Below are 21,855 nucleotides of genomic sequence, written 5' to 3'. Positions count from 1 at the left end.
CTCCTAAAGTGCAGGCACAAGTCACATGACTGGGGGCAGCTGGGAAACTGACAATATGTCTAGCCCCATGTCAGATTTCAAAATTGAATATAAAAAATGCGTTTGCTCTTTTGAGAAATGGATTTCAGTGCAGAATTCTGCTGGAGCAGCACTATTAACTGATGTGTTTTGGAAAAAACATGTTTTCCCGATGACAGGATCCCTTTAAGTGAATGAGCTCACGTTTCGTTCTCCCCATGATTTTGTGTCTGGGACCCTCTCCCCTTTTACTACTTGTGGTGCTTCATGAGCGGCAGGTCACTCAGCCAATCAGCGCGCAGGAATCACCCGCCCCTTTCTCTTTATTATCCCCGTGTCTGGGGGCCGTGCCCTGCTCCCTCCCTCCTGAGCTTTTACCTCTCTCTCCCTCCCTCCCGCCTTTGTATCAAACATCCGGGTTTCCCTCCTGCCTCTGCTCCAGTCTCTCTCCTTATTTTATTAGAAGCCATTTTGGAGAGAGTTGAGGGTATTTGGGGGAGCCGTGCGTGTGTCTCATAGAAGTTTGGGCTCGTGTGAGCGGCTCCCCCTGTGTCTGTTGCTGCAGAAGGAGGAGTCGCTGCAGGAGGGGGTGGGGAAGTCGCTGGTGTTTCATGTGTCCGGGCTCCTCAGTCTCACTCTCATTTCTTTCCCACGGAGCCACATTACAACTCGCCTTTAACCCTTTCCCTGGCCACGCGTGTTGCCGACCCCTCCCGACCCTCCTGTGTTTCCCGGGCGCTGAGCGAGGAGAGAGAGAGCGACATTGTTGCGGCGGGGGATTGGGCGACATTGTAGCGAATAATCGGAGCGGCTGATACATTGTTGTTGTTGTAAAGGAATTAGCTCGGCCGAATGGGATGTTGCGGCTCCTGCCTGAGTCGCTGCTGCTGCTGAGAGCGGCCGATCCCCGCGGGAACATGGGGGCTGCTGTGCCGCTGACTTTAGCGCTTCTTCTCGCAACTTTCCGCGCAGGTAAGTGACATTGTGAGGATTTAACTGAGAGGGACGAACTCCCTCCTCCAACTTGTGCCTAAACTTGTAACCTCTGCGCTGCCAGAGAATAAACGACAGGGCACAACATTGCGCCTCATTCCCACTGCAACATAACTAATAGCTACAAAGGCTCTTTTTTCCACCCCTTCCTAATTAAACTACAAATCCCGACATCCCCTGGGCGACCCGTTGTTTTGTGTAAAGGAGATAAACTGCACGTGTCTGTGTTTGGCTCAGTGTTTTATCTACAAATACAATGTAACTGCTGCTGCTGCTGGGAAATCTGTTACTGCTACATAAATACTTGTTATTAATAATAATAAATAATATTAATAGTAATAAATGCTGTTGGGATATATGGTGTTATATAAATACTTGTTATTAATAATAATAATAGTAATAAATGCTGCTGGGTAATATGTTACTGCTATATAAATACTTGTTATTATTAATAATAATAGTAATAATAATTGCTGCTGGAAAATCTCTTACTGCTATATAGATACTTATTAATAATAAGAGTAAATGCTGCAGGGAAATATGTTGGTGTTATATAAATACTTGTTATTAATAATAGTAATATGCTGCTGGGAAATATGTTAGGTCTATATAAATACATGTTAATAATAATTATAATAATAATAATAATAAATAACAACAAATACAATTTAACTGATTCTGCTGGTAAATATGTTGCTGCTATATAAATACATAATAATAATAATAATAATAATAATAATAATAATAATAATAAATGCTGCTGGGAAATATGTTAGTGCTATATAAATACATGATGATGATGATGATATTAATAGTAATAAATGCTGCTGGGAAATATGTTGGTGCTATACAAATACATAATAATAATAATAATATTAATAGTAATAAATACTGCTGGGAATTATGTTGGTGCTATATAAATACATGTTATTATTAATAATAATAATAGATGCTGCTGGGAAGTATGGTGCTATTAAAATACATGTTAATAATAAATGCCGCTTGGAAGTATGTTGGCGCCATAAAAAATACATGTTATGATTAATAATAATAAATGCAGTTGTGAAACACGTTAGCGGCATATAAATACATGTTAATAATAAAAAATGCCACTGGGAACTAGTGGAGTCTGTGGTTGTGAGAGGGTTAAGACCACCGTGGGCCCATGAATAATGCAGGATTGGGTGGGGGGGGGGGGTTAGAATGCAAGCAGCTCCCCGTGTGTCAGATCCAGTGCATTGTTGATAGTACTACACCGCTGCCATGTGTTACTCCAGCCTGATGTGAGCCGCTCAGTCGCTTGTGATTTCTCTTGATTGGACGCCTTGATTTCACCTCGGGAGCGATTGGATGGTGTCTGATAACAGGAGGCTTTTGTTTCCTTCTAGTATTCCCCCCCCAGATAGAAGATTCCAGTGGGAGAGAGGGGGGGGGGGGCTCGTTTTGTATTAATGAAGCCTTGTGTGATCTTCCTTCTGTATTGGGGGGGGGGTTGTTATTGTCAGATGACTCATTTGCCTTTGATGTGTGGCTGGGAGATGTGTAATACTCAGTACTGATATCAAACATAACATCCCATAGTCACGTTGCTGCTTTGGTTGTGACTGTTTTGGGGGGGGGGGGTTAGCAGTATTTTTAGAAGTGTTTCCTAGATTTGTAAGCTGTCGGTATATTTTTAGCAAGATGTTTTATATCCTGCTATCCTGGCACCCACTAGTGCCAACCTGCTATTTATATGCTCCGTGCCACCCAATGGCGCCTTCCCATAGTGGGTTAAATTAGTGCCCCCCATACAGTGCCAGGCTCCTACTTCTATAAACAATGGCACCCTCCTTATACTGCTGCCTATTCATCTAGTGTACAGCGGCAGCCTCAGATATCCAAATATATCTGTCTGTCTGTCTGTCTGTCTGGAGAGAGATGGAGAGAGAGAGAAGATAGATGGAGATATATCTACCGTCTATCTATATATCTATATATCTATATATCTATATATCTATATATCTTTCTCTCCATCTATCTTTCTCTCCATCTATCTTTCTCTCCATCTATCTTTCTCTCCATCTCTCTTTCTCTCCATCTCTCTTTCTCTCCCTCCCTCTTTCTCTCCCTCTCTCTCTCTCTCTCTCTCTCTCTCTCTCTCTCTCTCTCTCTCTCTCTCTCTCTCTCTCTCTCTCTCTCTCTCTCTTTCTTTCTGTCTCTCTCTGTCTCTCTCTGTCTCTCTCTGTCTCCATCTCTTTCTCTCTGTCTCTCTCTCTCTCCATATCTCTCTCTATCACTATATTCATATTTATACAGTAACGCCCTCCATACAGCGATGCCTTCCTCTAGTCTAGTGCCACCAAACAATGCTCCCCTCCATATATTGACGCCCCTGTAATGCATGTCTATAATGCTATAGTACCTCCATAGATGATGCCCTACTGTAGCATGTTGGTATAGTGCCATAATGTCTGTATATAAAGATGCCCCCAACCGTAGCACCCCGATACAGTGGCACCCCATGACTGGCAGCTCTTGCTTTATCATCAGCCTAATTTAATACCTTTCTCTTAACAATGGTGTAGCTGAAGGTCTGAAAACTCATCTATGAACTGTACTTGTGATCAATGGAGGGGGCTGCATGATACACACGTGTAGAGACCACGTGTGTGTGCGGGTTGGGCGCTTTGTAGACATACAGTCGCATGTTATGAATCAATGTGCTCCTTGGCTTTGTCATGTCTGGGATATATACAGTATGTAGAGTGCTGGCAGCTGAAGCAGCTCCTACACATTTATTCCATGATTCCCATGCGTGTGTGTGTGTGCTGCGCCCCTCTCTCTCCATGTCCTTATCAAACCTCATTTAACCCCTCTTTTATACGACTATTGCAGGATGCTGAAAATGTTTCTTGTGACTGGGTATAAACTATTTAGATGGTGGAATTGGCTGAGAAACGGCATTGCCTTGCCGCAGATTTAAAATAAACCCGCACTCCGTTGCTCGTTCTTCACCCCAAAATACCTATGGCTGGTAGATCTAATTTTGGATTTGAATCTGGTCTACGGCTGCTTTTCCTCCCCATGTTATGGTGACTTCAGGGGGGTGGATATTTGGATTGAAATCCATTCTTGTGCGCTATGTAAATAAATCTGTTAACACCCCCTCCCCAAAAAAAGAAAGAGAAAATATTTTTTTAAAGGATAAACGAAGAGAGTGCAGTTTCTATTGACGAGGTGGTCTCTTTCTTGCGCTCGCATCGAGGCACCATTTTCTTAATTGTTGCAGGCAACACAATGGCGTGAATAGAGCAAAGCATTAAATGCAATATATTCCTTATTATTCTTGTGAATGAGACCCCCCGTGTCTAAATATTGTGATCGTTGGCATAGAAGGGGCTTCTGTATTGTTATTTTTTTTTTTTTTGTCTTTTTTTTGATGTGTGCGTGCTTATACCAAGGCATGGGTATGCTGTGGCAGTGGCTGCTGGCAGTTTTGGTTTTGGGAAGTGCCTTATTGCTTTTCCCTGCTTATAATGATAGAAGGGTGTGTGCTTCTTTTGTGAGCCCTGCTTTCTCTCTCTAACATAGGGGCTGGCACGTAAGAGCTGCTGCTTTTTGTTTAGGAATGTGGTCAGCTGAAGTTAAAAAAAAAGCAAAAGAAAGCTGTACACTGAATCCACCATCCCCTGTTTTCCCTTTGTTCGCGGCACTCATTAAATATGCAGTGACAGTGTTTATAACACACACGCAGATCTGGCACTGACATCTGCCTTTTTTTTCCCCTCGTTTTCACGTTAAACCCACAGGAGACCAGGCTGCTGAACAAATGCAATTGAGAAATAAAAAAAGAAAGATTGGGGGGGGTATTAGGAAATCTTACGCATGCTACTTATTCGTGTGCTTTATTTAGAGCTGGGAAGTTTAGAGCGAGTGCCAAATGCCAGCCTTTGTCCGCTCGGTTTCTGTGATGGCCGATTGATGGTATAAGGGACTATAAAGAGCTCCGTTTTTTTTATGTTGTATCTCTCCGATCTGTAGAGTTTTATTATGAGAGTCTGGATTCCAGATTCACTGGAAGGTTTTGAACCCAGGTCCTTCCTGAAGTAGCCCGAAGCTACAAATGCATTGACTTTTAATACGTTTGGTTCTATTTCCAATGATACACCCCTAGGCCTACCACCAGTACCCAAACCACAATGCAGAACAACCCTATACCCATGCCTTCACCGAGAAATGAAGAGATGCCATGGAAGTGTTTCTGCCAGTTCAGCTGGCATCCAACTGCCTTCTCATCCTGGCACTGCAGGTGCCCACCGATACTCATAGTTACCCTTCTGCAGCATTTTGCTGAGGACAGTGTTCTCCAAATTACTGACACTCTTTTCTTCCTTCCTAGTCGGCATTCGTTGTACTGACAAAAGTGTAAGATCCTTGTGCAATTGCAACTGACCAATAAAACAAAAACACATGAATTTTGAGGGTCATTGGCCGACTCATCCGATCTGCTTCCATAGGGGAGCTGGACATTGGTTGCATCATTGTCAGAAGTATTGTTTAAATGTAGGTAGGTTTGTAGAGAAGATCCAGCTGGTCTTGTCTCTGCTGATCATTTCCATGCTTGTTTACATTTTCCTCTCATTCCATTGATGTTTATTGGTTGCTGGGAGTTTGCTTAGTGCAACATTATCTTGAGGTTGTTGGCAACTTGAAACAGTCATACATAGAGAAATATTATCACATAACCAATGAAAGGTCATAAGATCGTTTAGTATGTAGAATGATGAATCATTAACAAGATGAAGATAGGACCTGCATGTTAAGATGCAAGTCAGGAACCAAACAGGAACTTTTGCCTCTAAAGTTGTCGGATCATCTCAACAACATTGGATATTAATGTTTGAGCCTCGACATTTGCTTGTTACTATGGAACTATTGAGATGTCGTCCTCCAATTTATGGATTTGTCAAATAATTTCCATGAGCCTTGCGGTTTTCAAGGAGTTGACACCTCTGCCATTGCACTTAAGCTTTAGAACCTCATTAAAGATGTGTGGTGCAGTTGTTTGCTGAGTATTTGTCTCTCGTTTAGAACAGAAAAATTGTAGACTTGGCCAGGCATGGTGTCAAAACTCTCCCTCACTGCTTAGCTGCCAGGCTCTAGGGCACTGGTTCATAAACTGTGGGACTGGCTCCCCTGGTTGAACTGCAGCAATAACAGGAGGGACTCGGCTTGAAGGTCATTTAGGGTGAGGTTTGGGTATGACACCTATATGAAGGTCTAGATAATCTTGTAGACCCACCTAGAAGGTATATTAGGATGAGCTTAAGAGCTGAACACTTGTTCCCTATATGTGTAACTGATATGAGCTTAAAGGGTCCTGAACAAATGGTGGTCCTCCAAGAGGGAGGTCTTAACCACAAAGCTCCAAAAGCAGTGCCTTACAGTACAATTCCAAAATAACGTGAGGAATTTAGAGGGTGGCAAGTGTTGATCCTAGTAACCCATAGGAACCAATCGGCAGTTGTCACGGTCTAGTGCAGTTAGGATAAAGGCAAAGTTCCACCTGGTCCTGTTACTAGTCTGATGTTTGTCCCTCAAACATACTGATGAAAAGCAAACAAACGCCTTTGTGGTTATTGGATCTGGAGAAACTTTGCACCAGTTAGTACATGACTCGTGTTTGTCTGTAAAGCCAGAGTATGATGGATTCCCTCTTGCAGAAATTGGTCTCAGAGATGTCCGAAGTGATCTGCTGATCCAGACCATTGAGCTGGACTTGCACACGCCAGTCAAAGCTGTTGACTACAGATGAGTTTGTACATTGTTGGTCCTTGTATAAGGCAAAGCAATGATGGTTTCTAAAATCCTGTCTGGTGAGGAATGCTGTGGCCTATTGATGTTGGCAATCTGCAAAGATCCACTCGTTTGGCTTCCTAGCCAGCTATTACTCAATTAGATCTCTAACCCAACATCCCACCAGTAGCTGTTTCGGGATGATGGGTGCCCATTGAACATCTCCAACACATTTATTGAAAATATCTACCAATCATTGCATAATACAATTTGCCCTTTGTATTATCTACATTTTGACCTACTTTATTCCATTCCAGTCCTGTCCATTTTCTTTTTCCACAGTCAACTCTTTAACCCAGGTGTGTCTGTTATGTTACCCCCTCAGCTAGAACTTCCATCATCCCCTCGGAACATGATCTCAAGAGGGGCGCAGCAAAAGGATTGGAAGGGAATGTTTTCCTTTCTCCCCGATACCTGTAGTTCTAAAGACATACGTGCTGAGCCCTGAAACCGGAGAGTAAATTCTTTTACAATGACAGAAAATAGCAAACGCCCAAGTTCAATGGGGATTTTTATTTTTAGCTAATTAACAAGTGCAGGCAGCGGTTTGCTAAGCAGGAATGGAATGGCATGTGATTCATTATGTTTACACTTTTGAAATGCTGAGCCTGCTGATGTCACCGGCAGCCTCACGTGCTGCCTCCTAAGGTAACAATAACAAGGAGCTGCATTGTTGAACTATACAGCACAGTTTAGAGCGGCATTAAAAAATATACCTCTCCTGTGCTTCTATTGGTATCACTGCTATAGCCCTAGAATAATTGCTTTATAACATGAGTCCATGATTTATGTTTGTTGTTTTTGTGTTATGGTTGTTCCATGGGATTTTTGGATGGGCAGATCTGGTTTACTCTTTGACCACATGGTTTATTATGTAGATCAGAGCTGTCCACTTTATTACATGTTGTAGGCTAATTACCTCATATAGTGAGGTCTATGGAGCTTCTGAGCAGACTGGGGGTTTGAAAAAAAACCTTTGGAGTGCCACATCCAGCCTCCAATTCGACAGCCATTATGTTCAGAAGATCATTGTTATGCTGTGATTGTGTCTGAATGACCTCACAATAAACGGACTGCAATGTGAATCCTCTAATAAAGAAGCAAAATGCCAACTTTAAGGGTCAGGGCACACAGGCAGATTCGGGGAGGTAAGTCGTCGGGCGACAAATCTCCTCTTCTCCGAGACGATTAGTCTACCTGAACTGCCTTCCACCGGCTATAATGACAATCGCTGGCGGGAAGGCACTCTGAGAGATTTGTTTTCCGAAGTCACCCGAAGTTGAAACTTAGGGTGATTTCTGAAAATGAATCGATCCGAGTGCCTTCCCGCCGGCGATTTTCTTTATAGCCGGTGAAAGGCAGAGGAGGGCAGTTTGGGGAGATTAGTCACCCAAAGAAGAGGATTTGTCGCCCGAATCTGCTTGTGTGCCCTGACTCTAAATGGGGGTTCAGTGTTAAAGGGGGGGTTAGAACCACAAATACAACTTTGCATTACAAAAGAAAATATAATTCAAAGCAACTTCGCAATATACATTCATTACAGAATTCGGTTCGTTTAAAAGTTGTTCGCAAAAGGAATGGTTATTGAAAGCCATATGTCCGTTTCCATTTCTCTACTCCTGCCTCTGACTTGAAACAATGTTGCAAAATCTGCTCCCGCCTCTAGCAAAGACTCTGTTAATCAGCTGCTTCTGTTACATTGTTTCCATTGTCACCAGGCTGGGGATTAGAAATGGACAGACAGATATTGCTGTCAATAGCAATTACTTTTCCAAATAACTGTAAAAACTCTGGAAATTTGTAGTGAATTTATATTGGAAAGTTGCTTAGAATTATATTTTCTTTCATTAGGTAATATCACTATTGTTGGTTTGACGTGCCCTTTAAATGAGCTTTTTCTATGTTGCAGATAGAAGCATTTCTGTGTGTGTGTTTTTTTGTCCTTTCCTTCTGCCTCTCTCCAAAGTGAAATTCTGGCTGGCTGCAAAGGTCAGTGACCCCCGGCTTAGATTTTTGTTCTTGTTTTTATTGCTTTATCTTTATGTTCAGCCCATCTCCTGCTCTTCGCTTATTTTGGTTTTCAAAATAGGATTGGGCCTAAAAAAGTAAGAAAAGTAATCCAAAGTAACAATAAAATTGTAGCCTCAGAGAGCAATAATTTTTTTTTTTTTGGCTGCCAGGGTCAGTGACCCCCATTTGAAAGCCGGAAAGAAGCAGAAGATGAAGGTAAAAATGTCTAACTTTAAAGTGTAACAAACTTCTCCGCGTCAATATCTGTAAATATTTCTCTCTGAAAGACAATTTTAAAATTGTTATAATGGCAACCTTGCAGGGCCATTGTTCAGCAAGCCTGCAGTCCTTGGGGTAAACTGTCGGAGAAAGTGATGGTGTAAGTAAATAGGGCCATTGTAGCACAGACAGGTTAGTCATGCAGAAAGGACAATGGGGGACATGTAACTATTGCTGCAGTTTGCACATACGTCAGAGGGATGGAACACTGCTGAATGACACCTGGGCACGTACGTGTCTTATCAGGAATATGAGCAGTATGAATACACTGCATAAATAAGAAAGGAAGGAAACTGTTCTAAAGAGCTTGCAATTAGATTGAGTTTTTGAACTGTAGGTATATGCAATATTGAATGCCCTTAGGATATGCTTGGAGATTGTGTTGACATCTATAATAATCTGGCCAACAGAGGAAGGGATGCACCGAATCCAGGATTCGGGTTTGGGATTCTGCCTTTTTCAGCAAGATTCAGATTCAGCCGAATACTTCTGCCCGGCCGAACCGAATCCATATGAAAATTGGGGGCGAGGAGGGAAATCTCGTGACTTTGTTACAAAATAAGGAAGTAAAATATGTTTTTCCCCCTTCACACCGATGAAAACAATCAAAAAATGGAAATCCGATTTAAGAATAAAGATATTTAAAAAATGAGTGCGGCTGCTGTAGACTGGAATTCCTGGTTGGCAGCTTCTAACTGCCCTTTGAGTAAAAAACATGTTACAGCTGCCTGACCTCCTGGCCTCTTGCTGGGGGCCATTGTGATGGGGGTTGGATGAAGAATGTCTCCCTTGGGAAGACGACCCTGCCTTTAGGCTCTCCAGACCTTGCCTTCCTGTGCTAAGGCTCTCTCCCAAATTTCCAGCCCTCTCTGTATTGGGCTCTTCCATTTCCCATGTACTTGCATGTAAGGATCTCTCGTTCCTTGTTAATGAGTTTAATGCAGAAAAAATGGCTTTGCATTTTTAAATATACATTACGTTGTTGCCGATAGTTACTGTGCTCCCGGCGGAGGCATCGTCCCCCTCTCTTTCCGTAATGTCTCCTGATTTCACTGGGGTTCAGGTTTCATTCAGGCTCTGTTATTCCCAGTAGGCCCTGGATGCATGCAAGCCTGTCTAAAAGAAACAGTGGTTTAAAGGTAAAGTTAAAGGGATCCTGATGTTTTTTTCAAAACGCATCAGTTAATAGTGCTACTCCAGCAGAATTCTGCACTGAAATCCATTTCTCAAAAGAGCAAACAGAATTTTTTATATTCAATTTTGAAATCTGACATGGGGCTAGACATTTTGTAAATTTCCCAGCTGCCCCTGGTCATGTGACTTGTGCCTGCACTTTAGGAGAGAAATGCTTTCTGGCAGGCTGTTGTTTTTTCTTGTCAATGTAACTGAATGTGTCTCAGTGGGACATGGGTTTTTACTATTGAGTGCTGTTATCTTGTGTTAGGGAGCTGCTATCTGTTTACCTTCCCATTGTTATTTTGTTTGGCTGCTGGGGGGGAAAAGGGAGGGGGTGATATCACTCCAACTTGCAGTAAAGAGTGACTGAAGTTTATCAGAACACAAGTCACATGACTTGGGGCAACTGGGAAATTGACAATATGTCTAGACCCATGTCCGATTTCAAAATTGAATATAAAAAAATCTTTTTGCTCTTTTGAGAAATGGATTTCAGTGCAGAATTCTGCTGGGGCAGCACTATTAACTGATTCATTTTGAAAATTTTTTTTTTCCCCATGACAGTATCCCTTTAATTCTTAGGGATACTTATGAGTGTTCCAGGGTTTCTTAATTTAAATGGGACCCAAAATAAGTCTGGAATTGCACCTTGAGATCCAAGGTCGACAAATTAGTAATTAAAAGAAGATGCTTAAAAGGAAACGGCTCCGATAATGTAAATTTTAGGATCCGCGTGATCTTTAGCATAGGTCCCCATCTTCATCGGTTCATAATCACTGATATATTCGGGCCCTTCTCTTTTTCGTTTTCTGATCTGCCATTCAAACTACAGCTAAGGTAAGCGAGATCATAGCAACCTGACTGCCAGACTTCATTTCTCTAAAATTATGTTGGACTGGGTCTCCTAGGGCCCATAAGTGAGTCAGGCATCAAGGTACTACTCTATGCACCATTAGATATAAAATCTTCTACAGGTATGGGATCTGTTATCCGAAAGCCTGTTATCCAGAAAGCTCAGAATTACGCAATGACCGCCTCCCATAGGCTCCATTATAATAAAATAATCTTAAAAATGATTTTCCTTTTTTCTCTGTAATACTTGATCCAAACTAAGAAGTAATTAATCCTTATTGAAGCAAAACCAGCTTTTTTGGGTTTATTTAATGTTTACATGATTTTCTAGTAGACTTAAGGTATGAAGAACCAAATTAAAGAAAGATTGGTTATCTGGAAAACCCCAGGTCCCGAGCATTCTGGATAACAGGTCCCATACCTGTACATGGCATCTGTGTTAAGCAGCCATTCAAACTACTTGCAGTGCCCTGGCTGGAATCAAACTTAGGACCCAAGCACTACCGGGGATGTAAGTTCAATTCTAGCCGGGTCAATGTAGCCATAGTGAAGTTATGTGGCCTGACAATGTTAAAGGCTCTGTTTACATGTTTGGGGCAGTTGAAGAGCTAAAAAGGCTGCAGGCTACACATCCCTGATGTATATAATTTCACCCCCTCCTTCCTGAGATGGAGACCAGGGGCCTCCAGTATTGTCAGGGGTCCCTCCTCTCTTGCCCCTTGCCACGTCTCTCTGGTAAATGCCAATAAGAAGCAAAACAAGTCCTAGCATCACTTTAGTCCACGTGCAGCAGCGCTTAGTTCCTATAATGCTATTATACAGTGGGATTTGAAGGTCACAAACGTGCATGTTTAAATCCAAATTCTCCCTGCTGCCATTCAGGCCCAGCGTGACACTTTCACATTTAATCCTCTGAAATCCGGACAGGCCCTAAAAGCTTTGGGGGTGGCCATTTCCTCCTCGGCAGCTTACGAGAGAACAGTATATCCGTGAGCCGCCCCTTGCCCACCCGCTGATTTATTTTAGAAGGTTTTATAATTGCAGAAATCTTTGTGTACTGCCACTGTGAGAAATATAAGGAACGTGTTCTGTATGTAGCGAAGTACCCGGTGCTTGGCTAGAAATAGCCAGAAACTGCAGCCATTCATATAGACAGATGGCTTGTGTTTTTCTACGGCCTTTAAAGGCAAAGTTCACTTCTGTAGGTCTCTAGGTTTGACTTCCATCAATTGCAGGTGGTCCTTATTTTTATTTTTTGGGGTTTTTTGAGATATTTAAATTGTTCTGCACATCTTGGGTTTGGAATTTAACTGCTCCAGACAAAGTCGTTCGCATATAGACCGGTGTAGGGGGGGATGGGGCTTGGGATTCCCTGCCCAACTGGTCAAAAATCTTCCATATATCAGTTGGGCTGGTCTCCATAGAATGATCCGATCACATGATGAGGTCATACATGTACATACATGTGTATGGCCTTCTTTAGACAAGGGCTATAATGGCAACTTGAATCTGTAACTTTCATAGGAATTCACATAGGAGGCAAAAAGAAAATAATTATCCATTCAGCTACAGGTTTGGTATCCGTTATCTGGAAACCTGTTACTCAGAAAACTCTGAATTATGGGAAGGCTGTCTCCCATAGACTCCTCTTCTTCGTGGCGTCTAATCTCTCCCGCTGGCAAGAATGAAAATCACTGATGGGATGGCACTCGGAGTGCTTCGTTTTCCGAGGTCGCCCGAAGTCTCCTCCCGAGGCGACTTCGAAAAACGAAGCGATCCGAGTGCCATCCCGCCAGTGATTTTCATTCTAGCCGGCGGGGAGGCAGTTTGGGGAGATTAGTCGCACCGAAGAAGAGCGACTAATCTCCCCGAATCGCAGCTTGCGTCTCTGCCCTTACAGTCAGGCTTTGCTGGTTGCTAATGATTGTGTGCGACCGTGCAAGTTTTGCTCCTCTCGTTTTCTGCAAAGTAACCCAAACGCTGCAATGTTTATGTTGAGTGTAATTACCTGCGTTTAAGCTATTTCCAAAATGTGTTACTCCCACGCACACTTCTTGTGGCTGTTACTCTAGGAGATGAAGGGGCTTTCTTTTTTTGCTGGTCAGAATGTGCCAAAGTAGTTTGTCTTGGGACTCCCGATCCAGTTTGGGGATCAGCTGAATCCCAATGATTTCTGGAGGACTAGGGCTGCCATCAGTTTGTCAGAAAATAGGGGTCACTGTAGAAATAATCAATGTACAGGTGGAGGGCACCACAGCTGGGGGGCTGCCAGTGATAATTACACACATGCAGGGTCCTCTGTTGCTCAGCACAACATTTCACTTGTCCTTAATCTTATTTGAGTTTGTGGGGGGTTGGGGGGAAGGATAGGGGATCAAATTTCAATCAAGGCAGTTTGTCTTCTGTATTCATGTGCCTGGAAGTCTGCTTACTCCCTTCCCCCCCTCTCATGCCTGTCCTGTTATTGTAAGTACTCTTATGGGTTGTGCAGACTAACTGCTGGGCACATTCCCCAAGTGGTAGCCAGACCTTGGCAAAACAACTGTGCAATGCGTAGACAGGAAAGTTTAACAATGTTTGTGTGGCAGTTCCTGCTGAATTGTGCTTAGTACAGGGGAATACCTATGCTGCCATAGTTTTATGGGATCTCTCTGTACAGACTATGAGCAAACTTAGGGGACTGTTCCTGCTGAATTGTGCTTGGTACAGGGGAATACCTATGCTGCCATAGTTTTATGGGATTTCTCTGTACAGACTATGAGTAAACTTAGGGACTGTTCCTGCTGAATTGTGCTTACTACAGAGGAATACCTATGCTGCCATAGTTTTATGGGATCTCTCTGTACAGAATATGAGCAAATTTAGGGGACTGTTCCTGCTGAATTGTGCTTGGTACAGGGGAAAACTTATGCTGCCATAGTTTTATGTGATTTCTCTGTACAGACTATGAGTAAACTTAGGGACTGTTCCTGCTGAATTGTGCTTAGTACAGAGGAATACCTATGCTGCCATAGTTATATGGGATCTCTCTGTACAGACTATGAGCAAACTTAGGGGACTGTTCCTGCTGAATTGTGCTTAGTACAGGGAATACCTATGCTGCCATAGTTTTATGGGATCTTTCTGTACACACTATGAGCAAACTTGACTGTTCCTGCTGAATTGTTCTCATTACAAGGGGCAATGTCATATTATTCCATTTGGATTGTGAATGAGATGTTGCACAGGCAGGTGCCTGGATACCTCTGGCCATATAGAGAATCTCTCTGTACTGGATATAATAAGTTTACTGGACCATTTGAAAATAATCAAGGCCACTTTTACTAAATGCAAGTTGCTTCATTGATTGCCCGATAATTACATTGAAATGAAATGCAATCAGTGCAGCCTTGCTAGCTGGAGTCTCTAAAGGTGCCCTGTGTTCTTCCAGTTCTCTCTATGCCCAAACTTCTGATATTATTATGTAGCTGTAGTTCCATGACCTGCAGGTTTTAGCTGGCCACGCCCCTCACTATTACATCAGAACACGCCCCTCGCCCACTAAATGATGCCATAATAAAGCTGACAACAGCTGGAAGATAAGTGTGTGCAATTAGTTTGATACGATTCCTGAAAAAATATAGTATCCCAAAACGCTCCGCCCGCTTGGCTCAGGAAAAGGGTGCAACTTTCCTCGATCAGGTCACCAGTATCCTGATATCTGTAACTTGATTTGTAGAGAAATGAGGAGAGCACTCTGCAAGCAAATATGCTGTGGTTATCTTTTTATTGCTTGACTACTTGACAAGTAGTCAAGCAATAAAAAGATAACCACAGCATATTTGCTTGCAGAGTGCTCTCCTCATTTCTCTACAAATCTAGTTTGATACGATTCCTATGTGACGAGATAAAATGTCCTTCAAATAGTTACCAATCTGCATTATTATAGAGACTGTAAACAAGCTAATAACACTCTGTAACCTCAACAATGTAGTAGGGCTGGCTTGTGTGTTATCAAGTGTACCTGGGGCACAAATAAGTATTTACTCCCAAATTTCTAACAGGCTGGGCCTCCTTAGCTCATAACAAGGTTACAGATATATAGAAACATTGGGGTAACAGTCACCCTGCTATAATTCCAGGGGTACCCAGGGCACAAATAATCACTCACCCCCAAATCTCCCCCTAACTGGCCTTCAGACTGGGCCCCCTTAGCTCATAACAAGGTTACAGATATATAGAAACATTGGGGTAACAGTCACCCTGCTATAGTTCCAGGGGTACCCAGGGCCCAAATAAACACTCACCCCCAAATCTCCCCCTAACTGACCTTCAGACTGGGCCCCCTTAGCTGTCTATTATTTTCTGAATTTCTGGCTCTCATTTGAGAAACAATGTAGCAGAAGCCAGTTGATTAACAGGCCTGGAGTAGAACTGACTTCTGCTACATTGTTTCAAGAGTCAGAACCAGAAAGCCGATACTGCTTTCAATAGCAATTAAATTTAAAGGAGAAGGAAAGGCTAAAATTAATCAAGCTTTATCAGAAAGGTCTATATAAATACACCAGTAAACCCTCAAAATAATGCTGCTCTGAGTCCACTGTCAAAAGAAACACAGCATTCATTTTCTTCTATTCTGCACACATGGGCTTCTGTATTAGACTTCCTGTTTCAGCATAAACCGCTAGGGCTAGGGCTTGAGCATGCTCAGTTTGCTCCGCTTTCCCTCTCCCCCTTCCTCCTGTAATCTGAGCCCAGAGCTATGAGTGAGCAGGGAGAGACTCGGGTAGGAAATGTCACACCAAGCTAATATGGCAGCTGCTATCCTAAACAACTAGAGCTTCTAGATCGGTTTACTCTGGTATAGTAAAGCATTCTGCAGAATAAATATAGTGTTATAGCTTGCACTATTGTGGCTAATCTAGTGGCAATCAACTTCTTCATTAGCATTCCTTCTCCTTTAAATCTATGTATGTGGGGAAGTTGCTTAGAATTGCGATCACTTTCATCGTCGTTCTTATTTTCTTTCCTGCTCCTTTTTAATTACATTTCTGTTTGTTGTTTTTGAGGCTGAATCGCGGCTTTTCCCACCTCTTTTCTCGCGACGCTAATACATAGTGGTGGCCGCGGAGGCGAGCTGAGAAGGGAGAACTGGCCGAGTCTCTTTGCAGTTTATTGTGGAACTGGAATTTCAAGGTCCCGAGAATGGAAGCTGGTTGTTTGTTGGGGGAGAGCAGCTGCGCCCTGTCCGTCAGGAAGTTCCATTTGGCAGGAGGGCGCTGGTATTAATTAAACAAAAGATTCATTTCACGACGGCCCCTCTGAGCGATTCGATACAGGAACGATATCTCCTGATAGAAAACCGCCACATCTGTCCCTTCGCTCTTCCCTCTTCCCAGCAGTTCTTTGATATAAAAATATACAGGAATTAGAGGGAAACCTTGGTTTGTGCCTCCTGAAGCTCCAGTCACTTTTTTGATGGGGCTATTATTGCAGCCTTTGGTGCGGTCAGTGGCTCTTAAAGGATAACTAAAGACTAAAGAAGTAGTTAGAAATGTTATACATTATGTTTTGTGCTTCTGTACCAGCCCAAGGCAACCACAGCCCTTTAGCAGTAAATATCTGTGTCTCCAAAGATGCCCCAGTAGCTCCCCATCTTCTTTTCTGCTGATTCACTGCACATGCTCTGTGCTGCTGTCACTTACTGAGCTTAGGGACCCACTCACAATATACAGTACACATAGAATAGAAATGTCACAATATAAGGCTGATTAGTAATTAATACACATAATTACTACATGGCAGCACAGAAACCAGTGCAATTTGCATCAGAATTTAATAATCAGCAAACCTGTAGCATCAGCTTATATAACAGCCAGGGAAGCTCATTTTGTGCTGGATAATTAGTGACGAGCCCTAAGCTTAGCTTCTCAACAGCCAATCAGAGCCCACTGAGCATGTGAGTGTCACACACTTTCCAAGATGGTGACCCCCTGTGACAAGTTTGAAGTCCTGGATCATTGCTGCTATTGACAAGCTGAAACTTTAGCCTCGTGCAATAAGTTCACTATATAAGATATGACATTTTTAGCCACATTAATATTTAGGGTTTAGTTCTCCTTTAAATCCCACCACTGCTCTAAATTTTTTTTGATAGAGCCACTAGGGTGCAAACAAGGCATATGACATATTTACTCTTTTAGGGCCTATCCAGTGTAAGACTGGGGGTGTTGCCTCAAGGCCCCTCATCCCATTCGTTAAAACTCTCAGTAAGCCTACACCTCCCTTCGCCCCTTCAGCACACAGTGTATCTCTACTTGCGTGGCAAGGGTAGGTGGGGCTTCACCGTTACCAAAGACGTTACTAAAGACTAGAGATGCACCGAATCCAGGATTCGGTTTGGAATTCGGCCAGGATTCTGCCTTTTTCAGCAGGATTCGGATTTAGCCGAATATTTGTGCCTGGTTGAACTGAATCCGAATCCTAATTTGCATATACAAATTAGGGGCGGGTAGGGAAATCACATGACTTTTGTCACAAAAGAATAATTTTGTCCACTTTTTCCTTTCCTGCCCCTAATTTGTATATTCAAATTAGGATTCAGATTCCGTTCGGTATTTGGCTGAATCTTTCACCAAGGATTCAGCGTCCGTCCGAATCCCAAATAGTGGATTCGGTGCATCCCTACTAAAGACAGCCCTGTAGATATAGATACCTGTATTCACCACAATTTTATTGAATAGCGCCCCTTGTCCTGTGTAGTCATCTATAGCAACCAATCAGCCTTTGGCTTTGATCATTCTATTGCAAGTAGAACAATGCAAGCTGATATTTGATTGGTTGCTATGGATTATTGGGCAGATTTGCTTGTCTGGTTGATCTCAGGTTGGCAGTGTGCTAATATCTCCTATCTTGGTCTCGGCACATAGTGGGGCTTCCAGGCCCGGATTTGTGGGAAGGCCACCTAGGCCCGGGCCTAGGGGGGCAGGATTTTAGGGGGGCGGCATGCTGCCCAACCACACCCACATTGGTTCAAAAACACTGGGGATGCGCAGGAGATACAATCTCCATGAAAATTTGCATGAATAAAGGGTAGGGGACGGGGGGACAAACGGCAGTGGGCCTAGGGGCACCCGCTATGTAAATCCGGCCCTGGGGGCTTCTTTCTACGCCACCCCAATATAAAATTGAATTGACATTTTAATCACCTAATGTTGATTTTTTTTTTTTTAATTTGTAAGCGAAATAACGAGTTGATGCAATAAATCATTGCCTCTTCATAAGAATTCATATTCCAGCCGCTATTAATACTCGTCATTCATTTAGAATAATAAGACTCTCATTGTGCAGCTTTATTGCACAGATGTGAGTGTGTACCCCCGGCCCTGCGAGCCTGCCCCTAGCTCTTACGCACGGCCATTCAGCCTCATTATATAAAGATGAGTTTGTCAGGAACCGTCAGGCTCAAACGCTTTATTGCTTCCACATTTAAAGGGACACTGCTCGCCTTAAATACAAATTGCTCCATATGAGTCTGCAGCCAAGATCCGAATGTTATGGCGACCTCAAGCTTTGCTCTGTTTACCCGATTACCATGCCAATGTCTAGTCTGTGCCCTGATGTCCAACATTTGTGCTCTGTGTTATACAGGGATCTGCAGCCCTCCTGCTTTTGGGGCTTGTTGGGACTTGATACTTATCACGTTCTGGGGAGATCCTTTGGTGTCTGTGTGTTTTGGAATTCTGTGAGCGGTGTGTGTGTGTGTGTTGCCTTCTATTTACTGACCCATTACATAATGTTGCAATAAATAGCCACAGGCACATTGCAATCCTTGGTTTAAAGGGACACTAAACCTATTTCTTCAGTATTTTCTTTCACTGAATGCAAAAAGAAAATCATTTTTATAATTCTGTTTCTATTAGTAAATATTTAAAGCTTTTATAAAGGTTTACCAATTTCTCTTGTGGGATTACTCCTGCTAACCCACTGCTACTATAGACACCATCTCTCCCTACTATACCTGCTATCCCACAGTCACACTCCCTTCCCAGAGACTATTATCCACTGTTACTATAGGCACCATCTCTCCCTACTATACCTGCTATCCCACAGTCACACTCCCTTCCCAGAGACTATTATCCCACTGTTACTATAGGCACCATCTCTCCCTACTATACCTGCTATCCCACAGTCACACTCCCTTCCCAGAGACTATTATCCACTGTTACTATAGGCACCATCTCTCCCTACTATACCTGCTATCCCACAGTCACACTCCCTTCCCAGAGACTATTATCCACTGTTACTATAGGTACCATCTCTCCCTACTATACCTGCTATCCCACAGTCACACTCCCTTCCCAGAGACTATTATCCACTGTTACTATAGACACCATCTCTCCCTACTATACCTGCTATCCCACAGTCACACTCCCTTCCCAGAGACTATTATCCACTGTTACTATAGGCACATCTCTCCCTACTATACCTGCTATCCCACAGTCACACTCCCTTCCCAGATACTATTATCCACTGTTACTATAGACACATCTCTTCCTACTATACCTGCTATCCCACAGTCACACTTCCTTCTCAGAGACTATTATCCCACTGTTACTATAGGCACCATCTCTCCCTACTATACCTGCTATCCCACAGTCACACTCCCTTCCCAGACTATTATCCACTGTTACTATAGGCACCATCTCTCCCTACTATACCTGCTATCCCACAGTCACACTCCCTTCCCAGAGACTATTATCCACTGTTACTATAGGCACATCTCTCCCTACTATACCTGCTATCCCACAGTCACACTCCCTTCCCAGAGACTATTATCCCACTGTTACTATAGACACCATCTCTCCCTACTATACCTGCTATCCCACAGTCACACTCCCTTCCCAGATACTATTATTCACTGTTACTATAGACACATCTCTCCCTACTATACCTGCTATCCCACAGTCACACTCCCTTCCCAGATACTATTATCCACTGTTAGTATAGGCACCATCTTTCCCTACTATACCTGCTATGCTACAGTCCCATCCCAGAGTTTATTAGCCCTACTGCTATTAAAGACAAAAGTATATTGTATAGAAACATATACACACAAGCACACTCCTGTGTGTGTGTTAATCTGTTAAATGTGCTCTTTCTGCTTATGTAATGTTATGTAACCTACATTACAAAAGCTTATAAAATTAACATATAAAACAAACAATACAGAATAACGGCTGCCCTGCCAGTGAATAGCAGTGCTAATTTCATTGTGTACATTATTGGCTGTACTGCAGTCACTTAAACTTTAACTATTAAGTTTTTATTGTAATGTCTGCGAATGTAACAGTCATATTAAGTAGACAGTCGAGGTTTGCTGCTGAAAACAAGGCCAGATAAGTATTCCTCAAAAGCTGTTTCATGCACGTATGTGACCCACAGTGATGGGCTAATGTCTGCCATTCCGTTTCACAGAAAAATTTGCGAATTTCACGCAAAATGGCAAAAAATTCTCGAATTGCGAATTTTGCGGCCTGCGACAATTCCGATGCCCATTAAAGTCAATGGGCGCCTTTATTTGTCACCGCCATCTGAATTGTCGCCGGCATCAGAATTTCGCCCATCACTACCCAAGCTTCCCAGCATTACACCTAGACTGACCAACGCTCTGGTCCCCGGTTTGATTCCAACCAGGGCACATAGTTTGTACAATGTTCTTATGTCTGTGTAGGTTTTCTCTGAGTTCCTCCCACACTCCAAAACATACAGGCAGGTTATTGTCCAAATTCAGGTATGGGGTCTGTTATCCAGAAACCAGTTCTGAATTACGTCTCCCATAGACTCCATTTTATCCAAAAAACTATTTCCTTTTTCTGTGTAATAATAAAACAGTAGCCTGTACTTAATCCCAACTAAGATATAATTAATCCTTATTGGAAGCACAACGAGCCTATTGGGTTTATTTAATGTTTACATGAATTTCTAGTAGACTTAAGGTATGAAGATCCAAATTATGAAAAGATCTGTTGTCCGGAAAACCCCAGGTCCCGACCATTCTGGATAACCGGTCCTGTACCTGTAATATTAAAACCACTGAACACTGGCTATAAACCTATAATCGAATTAAGTTCCATCCATTCGCAAAGAACTATTTTTGGGTGGAGTTGCCATTTAATTCACACCAAAAGAATTTCGCACTCTCCACTACAGTGGTAGCTGATGGGTTAAGCAGACTTATATCTCAAATAAAAGAAGCTATAGTGTCTAGAAGAACATATGTTTCTGTTTGGAGATAAAACATTGCCGGTGACTGATACAAAACAGTAGAGAGGAGACTTTCTTAATTTACGCTCAGACTTCAATCTCCACTGTTCCCCGACTGCAGACGAGATACAATATACAGAGCGCTGACCTCTCTCTCCCAGTTTTGAGTGGATCTGATAGACGGGAAATTATTACTTTAAACAGAAGTTGATTGAGCCAAAGAACGTCTGCTTTTTGCTTATTATTCCGTAGGCTGGGGACGGTCTTTCTCTTCATTAATGTCTCTCCCTTCTTTGTTTGGAAACTGGTTTAATTGACAAAAGCTGCTTCCGCAGTGTGATTCACCCTAGATTTACTTCTGTTTCCTGAGCAGACTTAAATATTTATCAGGTTTAATAACACAATGTGAATTTAGCATAATAAATTGCTAATGTACCCCCTACT

General features: G+C 42.7%; 1 protein-coding gene across 1 annotated transcript in view; it reads left to right on the top strand.

Moving 5' to 3' along the window:
• Positions 1–430: 430 nt before the first annotated feature.
• Positions 431–21,855, top strand: part of acvr2b.S (activin A receptor type 2B S homeolog) — a 92,927-nt gene continuing 71,502 nt past the window's right edge. The window contains 1 exon segment of the mRNA NM_001088010.1: positions 431–990. Coding sequence (NP_001081479.1) covers positions 936–990 — 55 coding nt within the window. The 5' untranslated portion in view covers positions 431–935.

This window comes from Xenopus laevis, chromosome 6S, assembly GCF_017654675.1.
Source record: "Xenopus laevis strain J_2021 chromosome 6S, Xenopus_laevis_v10.1, whole genome shotgun sequence".
Lineage (NCBI taxonomy): Eukaryota > Metazoa > Chordata > Amphibia > Anura > Pipidae > Xenopus > Xenopus laevis.
Note: the sequence above shows the minus strand (reverse complement) of the source record. Positions and strands in the feature narration are given on the sequence as shown.